Source organism: Emiliania huxleyi, assembly GCF_000372725.1.
Source record: "Emiliania huxleyi CCMP1516 unplaced genomic scaffold EMIHUscaffold_48, whole genome shotgun sequence".
NCBI classification, from domain to species: Eukaryota; Haptophyta; order Isochrysidales; family Noelaerhabdaceae; genus Emiliania; species Emiliania huxleyi.
The window spans coordinates 41,155-52,651 of record NW_005198391.1 but is presented as its reverse complement, the minus strand read 5'-3'; the positions used below and the strand labels follow the sequence as shown (position 1 = coordinate 52,651).

The 11,497-nt window shown below is 65.8% G+C and overlaps 4 protein-coding genes across 4 annotated transcripts in view; 2 read left to right on the top strand and 2 right to left on the bottom strand.

Moving 5' to 3' along the window:
* EMIHUDRAFT_211412 (hypothetical protein) overlaps positions 1 to 3,289 on the top strand; it is a gene marked incomplete at both ends in the record, with an annotated part of 4,796 nt that extends 1,507 nt beyond the window's left edge. Inside the window, 6 exons of the mRNA XM_005767651.1 lie at positions 289 to 727; positions 899 to 1,066; positions 1,205 to 1,240; positions 1,315 to 1,566; positions 1,661 to 2,764; positions 3,056 to 3,289. Coding sequence (XP_005767708.1) covers positions 289 to 727; positions 899 to 1,066; positions 1,205 to 1,240; positions 1,315 to 1,566; positions 1,661 to 2,764; positions 3,056 to 3,289 — 2,233 coding nt within the window. The remainder of the gene's footprint in view (positions 1 to 288; positions 728 to 898; positions 1,067 to 1,204; positions 1,241 to 1,314; positions 1,567 to 1,660; positions 2,765 to 3,055) is intronic.
* A 378-nt stretch (positions 3,290 to 3,667) lies between these two features.
* On the bottom strand, positions 3,668 to 5,359 carry EMIHUDRAFT_464459 (hypothetical protein; the record flags this gene model as incomplete). Its single annotated transcript, XM_005767650.1, has 3 exons — positions 3,668 to 4,306; positions 4,376 to 4,684; positions 4,898 to 5,359. The coding sequence occupies 3 exons, from the start codon at positions 5,357 to 5,359 to the stop codon at positions 3,728 to 3,730; spliced, it is 1,350 nt and encodes a 449-aa protein (XP_005767707.1). The 3' UTR covers positions 3,668 to 3,727.
* Positions 5,360 to 6,170: 811 nt separating this feature from the next.
* Positions 6,171 to 7,680, top strand: EMIHUDRAFT_451697 (hypothetical protein; the record flags this gene model as incomplete). Its single annotated transcript, XM_005767649.1, has 7 exons — positions 6,171 to 6,391; positions 6,499 to 6,637; positions 6,815 to 7,119; positions 7,253 to 7,332; positions 7,404 to 7,455; positions 7,529 to 7,579; positions 7,650 to 7,680. Coding segments are annotated over exons 1-7 (852 nt in total), but the record flags the coding sequence as incomplete, so codon positions are not given.
* A 1,991-nt stretch (positions 7,681 to 9,671) lies between these two features.
* EMIHUDRAFT_356406 (hypothetical protein) lies at positions 9,672 to 11,172 on the bottom strand. The gene is made up of 2 exons (XM_005767648.1): positions 10,214 to 11,172; positions 9,672 to 10,106 (listed from the first exon to the last, which is right to left on the bottom strand). The coding sequence occupies exons 1-2, from the start codon at positions 11,147 to 11,149 to the stop codon at positions 10,017 to 10,019; spliced, it is 1,026 nt and encodes a 341-aa protein (XP_005767705.1). The 5' UTR covers positions 11,150 to 11,172; the 3' UTR covers positions 9,672 to 10,016.
* Positions 11,173 to 11,497: the final 325 nt, after the last annotated feature.

Sequence of the window (11,497 nt, the reverse complement as noted above, 5' to 3'; positions counted from 1 at the left end):
GCGGCCGCGGCAACTACCTAGATCCTAGTGGAAGTGGTAGGAGTAGCGCACTTGGAGAGCACTTGGAGTGCAGTCATCAACCGCCTCACATCCAGGGCCGGGGAGCTGAGAAGCCCAGCGGGCCGGATGATCGGGATCGGGTTGCGGTCGAGCCGTCCTTTTTCTTTGCGAATTTTTTTCTTTTTCTTCACTAACTTCGTACACTCTCCCGCCTGGTGCCCTGGTCTTGCGCTCGCGCTCCGATTCCACCATGACGACCGCCGAGGTGGAGGCGGTGATGTCGGCGAGGCACCATTACGCCGTCTTCGGCCTGGCGGGGGCGAGCGACTTCGACGAGACCCTCGTACGCAAGGCGTACCGGAAACTCGCTCTCAAACTCCACCCTGACAAAAACCAAGATCCGGCAGCCAAGCTTGCGTGGGAGCGGCTCTCCATGGCGATAGCAACGCTGGTTGACCCGCAACGGCGCCACGCCTACGACATGGCCTCGGCGCGGCCGGCGCCGAGCCAGTACAACAAGCCCGCTCCAGCGAGGGTTGATCCCGGCTCCGCAGCGCCGCCGTCGATCCACTCGACCAGTTGTCCGCACTGCAAGATGGTTATCCGCACGACAGTCCCGGCCAACCATACGGTGGGGCCGCAGGCGTACCAGTTGCAATGCCCGCAGTGCAAGTCGCTCATGAAGATCGAGATTCCGCCCGTCCCACGCCAGCACGCCGCGCCGTCCGTTCAGCCTCCGCAGCCGGGCTGGCCGAGGGCGCGCGCGTCGACCGCTCCGCCGGCGGCGGCGCGCTCCGCGGCCTCGCTGGCCAGCGCCGCGGCGGCGCGCGCTGCCGCGGCGGCGCAGCAGCGCGCGGCGGCGAAGGAGGCGCAACAGGCAAAGTGGGAGTCGGAAAAGGCTAAGTGGGAGGCGGACAGGGCCAAGCAGAAGAAGGCGGACGCAAAGGCGGTGCAGGCGCTCAAGTCGCGGCTCGAGAGTCGGCGCAGGGCGGCGCGGGAGAGCCGCGCCGACGAGCGGCGCAAGCTTCGCTCGGCGGAGGAGGAGCGGCACGCGCGGCAAAGGCGAGTCAAGCAGCGCGAGGGGTGCAGCGCGGAGGAGGCTAGCGCTTGGCACGACGCGTGGCGGGAGGCGCAGCAGGAGCGGGAGCAGGCGGACGCGGCGGCGGAGGCGGCGGCGGAGGCGGCTGACCTGGCCGAGGGCGAGGCGGAGTTGGAGGCCCTCCTTGCCAAGCAAAAGGAGGTGTGTCGGGCGGAGGGCGCTGTGGCGCCCCGAGGGCGGTGCGTCTGCACCGCGTGCCACGGCCCGCCCCGTAGGCACAGCAGCGGAAGGCGCAGTACTACGGCATCGGCGACGACGGCAAGATGGGCGAGTGCCACCACTGCAAGGACGGCGGCGAGCTGCTCTGCTGCGACCGCTGCCCGAAGGTCTTCCACTTTGAGTGCCTCGTCCCGCCGATGCGCGAAGAGGACCTCCCCGAGGGAAAAGCGGGCCTGGGGGATCGCCGCGCTCCACGGCCCTCGCTGATCCCGCTCCGGGCCTCGCTGTGTAGGGGAGTGGCTCTGCGAGTATTGCGCGCCGAAAGCAAGGGCGCCTCCCGCGCCCGCGCAAATGCCGCGAGCGCCTGGCTCCGCCGCCGCGCCCGCCGCTCCGGAAGCCAAGGCCAAGCCCCCGGCGCCGGGAGCTACGGCCACTCGGCCCGCGGGCCAGCCTTTGCGGGTGGGCGACGCGTGCGAGGCGAGCCGGCAGCGCAGCAAGGTTCCGGCGGTGCGCGTCGCGTTGCAGACCGGCGGCCCGCTTCGGGTGTGCCACATCGCCAGCTGCGACGTTGCCGGGCTGCAGCCGGGCGCGCTCCACGCGCGGATCCTCACCTCGCACACGAGTGACATGCTGCTGCCCGCCGAGCTGAGGGGCAAGGCGTGGCAGCCGCTCGAGGAGTGCCGCATCCGCGTCGCCCCACGGGCGGCGCCTCCAGGGAGCGGTGGCTCGGGCCAGGCCGGCTTCGAGGGTGCAATCGTGTCGCTCGACGCGCTCGAGCTCGGCGTGCAGGTCGCGGTCACCGGGGCGGCGGGCCTGGAGTGGGTCTCGCTGCTGCGGGACGGGTGGGTGTGGGCCGACGCAGAGGCGCGCCCGTCATGTTCCTCCATCTCCGAGGCGGCCAGCCGGCGCTCCGAGCACCCGCCTCGCTTGGCAGACGCCGCCGCGGAGCCGTGGCGCGCCGCGAGAGTGACGAGGGTGCACGCGGACGGTGCGTGCGACGTGGCGTACGAGGGCGGCGGGAGAGAGGAGAGGGTACCTCCCACCTCCCTGCGTCGCATCGACGCGGCCGGCAGCGGCTCTTCCACGGCCCGTGGGGCGGCCAGCAGGGGGTCGGCCGGCGAAGGGGCGGCCGGCGAAGGGGCGGCCGGCGTGGCGGGAGTCAAGCGGGGCTCCGATGGCGTGCCCAAGCGGCCTGGGTTCGTAGATCTGACCCAGGGAGATGGGCCGTCGGCCGGAGCGGCGACAGCGGCGTCCCTCGCGTCACTGCGGTCGGCGCTAGGGGCCGAGGAGGCGGCGCTGGCGGCGGCGTGCAGCGCGACCTCCCAGAAGCAGGCCCGCGCTAGCAAGGCCGCGGCGGAGGCGCGGAGTCTGAGCGAGCAGGCGCGGGCGGCGGCAGAGCAAGCGCGGCTCGCGGCAGAACGCGCGCGGAAGACAGCGGCGCTCGCGAAGGAGGCGGAGGCAGCAGAAGCTGTGGCGAAGGAGGAGGCTCAGGCGGCGCAAGCGCAGGTTGCGAAGCATGAGGCCGCCGTGCGCGAGAAGAGGGCAGCGTTGGCTGCGCAGGAGGAGGCGACTTTGCAGCAGCCGCCACAGCAGCAGCCGCCACAGCAGCAGCCGCCACAGCCGCCGCCACCACAGCCGCCACAGCAGCAGCCGCGACAGCAGCAGCCGCCGCCGCCGCCGCGACAGCAGCAGCAACAAGAGCATCGGCCGCGACAACAGCAGAGCGTTCCTCAGCCGCCTCCACGGCCGCCGCCACGGCCCTTGACAGCGGGCGAGATTGCCGCCATGAGCATCAAGGAGATCAAGAGCGCGTTGGTAGAGCGCCGCGTCGACCACGTCGGGTGCGTCGAAAAGCACGAGCTCGTTGCTCTGCTCCACCAAAGTGTGAGCGCCGCGGGCTCGTCGGCAGCGACTGCTGCGCCAGCCGAGGCGGCGGCCCCGAGCCCGAGCGCCACCGCTGGCGACATCGAGGCGGCGCGAGCGGCCGCAGTGGATATCATGGGCTCAGGCTTCGTCGAGGACCTCGACTGAATCAACCTCCCGGCGATGCGCATGGGGTTTGCATAGGTAGAAAGGTAGATCTCTATCACAGTCGACCGCAGTGCAGGTGAGAGAGCGAGGACTCTCTCAGTACAAAATGTGTGCGTTTCGTACCTGTGATCTTGCGTGTACACAGCACGAGCACCCCTCACGAGTCAACAGAGAGCAGTCACACGACCTCAATCCAATATCCTCAATGTTCGTTAGCCGTTACGTGATACGTGAAAGGTGTCGTTTGAGCAGTGAGAGCTGAGAGGGAGTTCGGTAAGTTCGTGAATTTCGAGTGTCTCTTGTAATACTTGACGTATTATGTATAAGAGCAGACGGGTCGTTCGCCTCTGAGAGCCGCTCGACACACTAAAAGAGAGAGATTGAGAAGGAACACTTTCTCTCTACACTGAAAACGATTCGCTACAGACCACGGCCTCCTCAAGCACGGGTGCTCTCTCTGGAATCGTCCGACGCGTTCGACGCCATCCGCTGCCATCGCATTCCGACCTCCCGCGGCTGCACCCCCCTCTGCACGCCGCGGCCGCACGAGGTGGTGCATATCCTTGGCTGAAAGACAGCGCCTGCAAAGTGGGCCATCGCGAGGGCGGCGAGGAGCGGCAGCCACTTGAATGGCGTGGAGAAGGAGCCTGCGTGCTCCGAGTCGGCGCCCCGAGCCATCACTCCCGTGAGGGAGACGCCCGCGATGGTTCCGACGCGCTGCCAGGTGAGAAAGAAGCCCTGCATGTGCGGGAAGCCCGCGTCGCCGCCGTAGAGCTGCAACGGCTTGGACTGCATGAGGATGAAGACCCCGCCATACCCCAAGCCGTAGACGAGCGAGAAGGCCAGCAGCTGGATGTGTGACACGCCCTCACCCCGGGTGCCGTCCACCGCGCCTGGCCGAAGCTCGCCCGAGCCGTTGACGCGCGGCACCATGGCGCATCCAAGCACCCACAGCGCCAGGGCGGCGATGGCGTAGGCATTCGCGCGCTGGTGGTCGAAGAGGAGCCCAAAGAGAACCTATGCAGTATCGGCGAGTTGGGCTCACGCAGACGCACCGGCGTGTGGGCGCGCAGAGATCTCGCGCACCTTTCCCGTCATGTTGAGCCCGTAGATGATTGACGTGTAGGCGCTCGCAGTGGTAAGGGGCACGTCCGCCTCCGTGGCGAGGTACAGCGTCAAATAGTTGTTGAAGGCCTGAGTCACAAACATGACCCAAAAGCTGAAGGCAGCCAGGCTCCAGACGCGCCAGGCGGAGAGCCACCACGGCAGCCGGGAGGCGTACGCAGAGCACTTGGCTCCTCTTGCCCGCGTCTGGGGCTCAGGAGCCTTTGCCTCAAGGCCTTCTGCAGGCGGCACGGCGGTGGGGCTCGCGGGCTCCAGGACCTCCGCCGCGGCCTGGGGAGCGAGGTCGACGGCAGCTGGCGACGGCGTGAATCGCGTAGAAGGAGATGTGACTTGACTCGCAGACGGACGCGCGTCGGAGATCAGTCCGCGCCGGGGCATGTGCGGACCATCACGCAGCAGCCACGCGGCAATGGGAAAGGCTAGAAGCCACGAAGCAACTGCAACCATGCCGTACACCGATCTCCATCCCGCCGCCTCGCTCACCCAGGCGCAGAGTGGCGGCCAGAGCACGCCGGCCACTCCGAAAGCGGTGAACAAGACGCCGACGGCGAAGGCTTTGCCACTGGCGTCAAACCACGAATTGACCAGGAGTGTGAGTGGCCCCGGCCCGGAGAGGCAGGCCGCGACCCCGAACGCGAGCTGCAAGCCTAGCAAGGCCTGCAGCGATCCCGCGAAGGCGCAGCCAGTCGCCGCGAGGCTGAATGTCGTCGCTCCGATGGCTACGCAACGGCTTACGCCAATGCGGTGCAGCACTGCGCCAGCTGGCATCGCCAGAACCACCTGCGTGAAGGCATTTGCGGTCGGAAGCAGCGAGACGTCGGCGGCGCTCACGCCAAGATCGTCGGCTGTCGGGCCTGAGATGACTGGCGGCGCGAGGTACATGGTGGAGACGACGCTGAATATGACCCAGGCGAGAGCGAGCTGCGTACGCGGTCGCGCAAGCATGTGTGTGTCCCCTACGAGTAGCTGCGTGCGTGAAGAGAATTTTACAACGCGGGCGCTAGGTGCTTGCCAAAATTCTTTCTCCACTTCTGAGAAGGTTCTTTTTTGGCGCCTCGCCCGTCGCGAAACAATCGTGTCGGCCGACCTCGGTGGTTGTAAACTTCTTTCGCCACGCCGCCTGCGACCCTACTGTCTGAATTCGCGGAGCGAAGAAAATTTTATCCTGGAATACGTCCATTTTTGGAGCTTGGAATACGGCGTATTCCATGGAATACGTGGAATACGGGTGGAATACGGGTGGAATACAGGCCTCTGGGAGGTCATTTGGAATACGTGGAAAACGTATTCAGACAGTAGGCCTGCGACCTTGGGGCAAATGTAGATTTCCCGAAATATTTTGAGAAATATGACAGCCTTGTTCGGAAGGAGAAATTTCCGGAAATTTACCATACCTGTGTTGACGCGAATGACACTGACGCCTGAATGACACTGACGCCCGATGACCTGCTTGACCGGTGACCGCTGACCGCTGACCGATGACCGATGACCAGCGTCAGCCTCTCCGCGGAGGCGCACCATCACTGCCGCGCGGGCCTGCCGGCTCAAGCAAGGCACGGCAGGCCCGCACGGTGCCTGGTCCAACATGGGGGACACCTTGTTTCCTTACACGGAAAGGGGCAAAACTTGAGCATGGAGTGACGGGGCGAAGAAATTTCTCGCAAATTTGCCGTGGTGGGGCACGAAACAAAGACGAAAGAAATGAAAGAAATATCCTTCGGCTGGCAGGAAATCTACATTTGCCCCAAGTGCGACCCTGGCGGAGAAGTTGCTGCAGAACAAATGCCATACGATCGCAAGGGGCGCCGCTGGTTCGCGAACGAGAGTGGTCTCGCGTCGCAGCGGCCCAAGCGAGCGCGTGCGCCCACCGTTGTCGACGCTGATCAACGGCGAGGTCCGAGGTCCATTGCGGTCATCATCGTTGGCGTCACCGACCGCTTTTTGCTCGAGTCCAAGATCTCGCGGGTACTTGAGCCGGCGCGCGACATAGAGATTGAGTAGGTGGTGAGTGCTGAGAGACATGCACAGTAACCGTCCACCGGACTACAACGCATCATGCCTGATCAACTGCAGTCGGATCTCAGGCGCGCTGGGCAGGATACCGGGTCGACTTTTACATCGAGCTCGCCCAGGCAACCAACGCTTCCGAGGCGGCACACAAATGGGTCGCTGCGCCGGCCGGGTGGATGGGAGGATCTGCAGGCACTCGCAAGCTGTGGCAGAGTGCTCGTGAAAGCGTCTCCTCATGTCGTGAGGTGAACAGGCGCTCGCTCGGCGGCTGGCAGAAAGACCATTGGTGTTGTCTCCTCTCACGACCAACACCACAAATCACATGCACATGCATGTGCACGTTCATGTGTGCATGTGCATGTGCTTGTGCAGCAAGTTGTTGTGTTGTAGGCGGCGAGATCAATGAGCGGACGGTGCGGAGGCAGATCAGCATCAGAGGAGGGAGGCTCTGCTACTTTCACCTCGGGCCAATGCCCAACATCACCGCCGCCCTGTCGGCCGGTCTCCGGCTCGAGCGTTGGAGCACCGTCCGGCACTATAGTCCCTACTACGGGATGGAACATGTGTGGCAGCCTGGGCCGGGCTCAAGTGAATCGAGCGGAAGGTGGGTCCATACCGACCTCCGGCTCGAGGAGCACGAGTACCGCCGCAAGGCAGGGCGTAACCTGCTGCGCAAGTTCCATGGCGTAGAGATGGCGCGGAACGCATCACAGACGCTTCCGTCACGCTACTCTGACTCACGCAACCCTCTTTTGCCACCCTTGGACCCCTCTTGAGAGCACAAAGCAGCTGCAGGCTCACTGTACTCCCCCCCATGCTCCTCCTCAGCTGACGAGGCTGGCGCTCGACCGGAGCGAGGAGTGGGGCGGGTACGGTTGGTACCTCCAGACGAGCGACAATGATCACTGGCCTGGACCAAGCTCTTCCGTTTGTCTTTCCACGACGCGTCGACGACACGTCCAGGGCCGTGAGGTTATAGGCTCGGGCCGCTCGACCTGCGTTGGTTCGAGGCGCGACTCGCAGCCTTGCAGGCGACGCAAATCGTCTATCCACTCTCTACCATTCTTTTGAGCCACCGACACGCCTGGTGCACGAACGCCGCAGGCGGCGTGCCGCCGTATGGCCTTTTGGGAGAGGAAGGGCTGCCTGCTCGCGGTAGCCACGACGGGGCCGTTCAAGGGCTGTGCGTGAGAGATGACTCATACACACCTTGGACTGTGGACAGGCTGCCAACGGGACCGCCTTCTCCAAGGGCTGCCGGACGTATGGGCTAGAGTGGGTCGACCCTGTGGCAGCAACGTGGGACCCGACATACCCCCAGGCCACCAGCGAACACGCGACAGTGAAGGAGTCCTGTTCATCCAATAACCAGTCCATCTTGTATATTCAGGCCGTCAATGACAAGACGATTCTGCTCACCGCGGCGGCGGCGAAGGCATGGGCGGCGCGCGTCTACTCCGAGTTCTGGTCGATCGGCCCCCGCGGATCAAGGAACCTCGAGCAGCACCTGGGCGCATCCTTCCGAGACTTGCACGTGCGGTCGCAGCAGGCGCAAAGCGGGCGCAAAGAGAGACAATTGCGCCCTGGCTTAGAAACCGGACACGTCCGCATAGTCTCTGCAGGGAAAATTCAGCCCGTTGTGTCGATCGCTCAGGTACCATTTGACCGTTTGCCGACGGCCGACAGCTACGCGGTCTGGCCTCGTGGCCCATGGGAGGAGTTCCCTACACGCCACACACTTCGTCACCCGATGGCATATAGGTGCTTACAACCAGCGGCAAGCGCTCCCTCTGTCAGACCGAGCAGTACATCTGCAACCACACCGAGGCAATGGCATATGCCGACTTGCACCACTCGCACCACGGCTGGCATGGCCGCACACGTCGCCGGAGAAGAATTATACGAAACCCACACCCATGACTCGTCTTATGGCGGGCTTACGTTTGTTCTCATCTCACCCCGGTTTGCGTCATTAGGTGATGATGCGGCAGCCGGCGCTGTACGACCGCACACAGCCTTGCCCACGGGCGACGCCGTCCCTCGCGACGAGCAAGCCGAGGCGCACCCTCTGCCCACGGTACGTCACCAGCGCGAAGACGCGGAAGAAGCAACCAGACCTGGCGCGTGAGCTCGGATGCGTCAACGCTACATTCTTTCGTGCGTCCGGCGCGGTGCGCGCGGGCGCCCTCCTCGACCTAGCGCCCACGTGATGAGTAAGACGAGAGATGAGACGTCGGTCGTCGCCTGCTCGCTGCTGTGCACATCGCACATCTCTAAGAGAGTAATGCAAAGCATGGTTTTCCTACGCACATCTCCTCATCGTGTGTGTAAAGCACCCAGACACGTGTAAGTCGACGTAAAGGGCACAACTCCACACTGGGATACTCGATTTGCGGTGTTGGTGTTTGTTGGTGAAAGGTGGGACAGTGGGACACTAAAGTACTCTCTAGAGGCCGTCATCGCATTCGCCTTCCTGGTACCCAGCGCTGGCTTCTGACTGTCGTTGCTGTCTCTCCCTTCTCGACTGTCTGTGCTTGCTTGTGCGTCTTGGGTCCGGGGTTGTGTTTTTGTGTGAAAGGTGGGAGGGACAGGAACAGCGCCTTGTGTGTTGAAGAAGCAGAAAAGCGGCGTTTTCTGAGGTGGTCGGCTGCTGTACATGATCGAACCCCAGGCTCAGCTGAGCCGGCTGTCCAGCCCTGCCGCGCGGCTGCTGCGCACAACGCTCGTGCTCGCCCTGGTCGCCACCTTTTGCGTGGGCATGGTTTTCGCGACCGGCCTCAACAAGACGACCATCATGAGGGAGGCGGGCGCACCGGTGTGCATGCGCGAGGCGTCGTCGGTCGCGGAAGCGGCGAAGTGCCTATCTCGTGTGACGACACCTCGTCGACCAGCAGTCGTATGACGAGCGGCGGATGTGGGCATTCTCACAGGGTGGGTGTGTCGCACACAAACCATCGCCCGACGCTGGCCAAAGCGTCGTTGAACGGTGACGCTTGTCGCGTTTCGGCGTCGCGGTGCCGCTTGTGTGGGCTTGGGCGCGGAGGGAGACACGGGGGGGGGCGCTTTCTGGTAGATCGATACATTCTCCCCATGCTCGTATCCGTCCACTGCTTATTGGCCAGCCTTTGTGTGTGTGGCGGGCGCGCGGGTGCGCGCGCGGCGCCGGGCCCGGGGCTCCTGGGACCTGGCGTATAACTAGATGGCATTTCCGTACGATCTGCAGTGTTGAGGGTGTTTTCATTTATTTATGTAAACGACATGCACCCGCCCCTCCCGCTGATCTACTTGCTGATCTCCCGCTCCCCCTGCCCTCCAAGATGTTGCGCGTGTCAATCAAGCTCCTCCTCTCTCACACCCCACCCCGCGCCTGCAAGACTGTGGACAACGCACGGCAGATCTCTGGCGGAGCAATCCCTTCTCCCAGCAGCCCCAATACCGCCTCCTACCCCCAGACCCCACCGAGACGAGCCGGCCGGCCCCGCACTGCCTTAGCGGGGCCCCTCCCGCACCGGATGCCATGCGGGCCGCCGCAGAGCCCCGCCGCCCAGCAGGGCCTTTGGGGAGGTCGCCGCTCTGCCGGCTCCATGCCAGCTCAAGGCGCGACGCCGAGGCCGAGGAGGGCGCCGACTTCGGGGGCGCCGGTCGTCGGCGCAACCTCCGTCGCCGCCACCTGCACCTGCACCTGGGAAAGGGGCAGCGGCTCCGCGGGTTGGTTGGGGCGGGCCGAGAGCCACTCACTGCCCATGCCACCGAAGGAGCCAGGCGGGCGGGCGGGCGGGCGGCCCGCGCCTCGGCGGTCGCGTCCATCGGGATGCTCGCGTCGACGACCGACACCGCCGCGGTCTCGTCGATCATCGCCACGGCGGCGCCCGCCATCGGCGTGGTTCCGTTGGTGCTGGCGGCGACCGGCGCGAGCAAGGTCTCGCCCTGGACCCAGCCGAACGCGCGCGCGAGCTCGAGCGGCGTCTGGCCGGCGGCGTCCTGCACCGCCGTGCTCGCGCCGGCGCGGAGGAGCAGCTCCACCGCCGGCGCGTTCTTGAGCGCGGCGCAATAGTGTAGCAACGTGCGGGACTGGTCGTCGCGCCGGTCGAGCGGCGACTCGCCGTTCTCCGCCTTTGCGACGCCGGGCTGCTTGCCCAGCACCACGGCGAGCGCGGCGGCGAAGAGTCGCTGGTCGCGAGGCAAGCTGGCGGAGGTGAGCAGGTTCTCGTCGCCCGCGACCGGCATGTGCGGCGCCGCGTGCTGCGCGAGGAGCGCGAGCGCGCGCTCCGCCGTCTGCGTCTCCGCCGCGTCGGCGGTCGCCGGCGCCAGCGCCACCATGGGCAGCCCCGAGGCGGGGACGCTGGAGGAGTAGGTGAAGCGCAGCGCGTTGGAGAAGACGGGCGCGTGGCCGGCCCCGAAGATGTCCGAGTTGGTCGCCATGATATCGACGGTGACGTCGCCGCCGTCGCTCGAGGCGGGCGGAGACACGAGGGTGAGCAGGTTCTCGTTGACCATCGCGAGCTGCGGCGCGAGGGCGCCGCCGATGTAGACCTGTGTCGTGCCGCAAAAGTGCGCGCCCTGGACCCAGATCGAGGTGCCGCCGCAGTGCGGCCCAGCCGTCACCGAGAGGGCCGACAGCTCCGGCGGCGGCTGCGGCCGCCCGGCGACCATGTTCCCTCCCATGCCGCCGCCCGGCACGACGACCGCCATCGCGCTGTTCGAGGAGCCCGCGGGCTCGTACATGGCGGTCACGACAGGGAGCGGCCCTGTCAGCTGCAGGCTTGACGACGAGCCGCGCCCGCGCCCGCCGCCCGACTTCCCGCGCGCAGAGCCGTCCGACGCCTTGTACTCCGCGCGGCGCGAGTTCTTCTCCGCCTCGGAGAGCATGTGGAACGAGTTGCGGATGAGGATGTCCTCGGGCGCCATGCAAAAGGTGAGGTGCTTGCCGGGCGGCGCCACGCCCGCCCCCGCGGGCGCCCCCGCAACCGCGCCCGCCACCGCGCCCGCCGGGTCTGCCGGCGTCACCGCCGCCGGCGTGGAGCCGTCGGCGGCCGCAAAGCGGCGGTAGAGCGAGAACATGATCCGGTAGTT

Coding starts and splice junctions, on each gene's coding strand:
- EMIHUDRAFT_356406 (XM_005767648.1), bottom strand. CDS start 11,149: ATGTACGAGCCCGCGGGCTCCTCGAACAGCGCGATGGCGGTCGTCGTG. Junction 10,107..10,213: donor CGATGGACGCGACCGCCGAG/GCGCGGGCCGCC, acceptor CCCCTTTCCCAG/GTGCAGGTGCAGGTGGCGGC.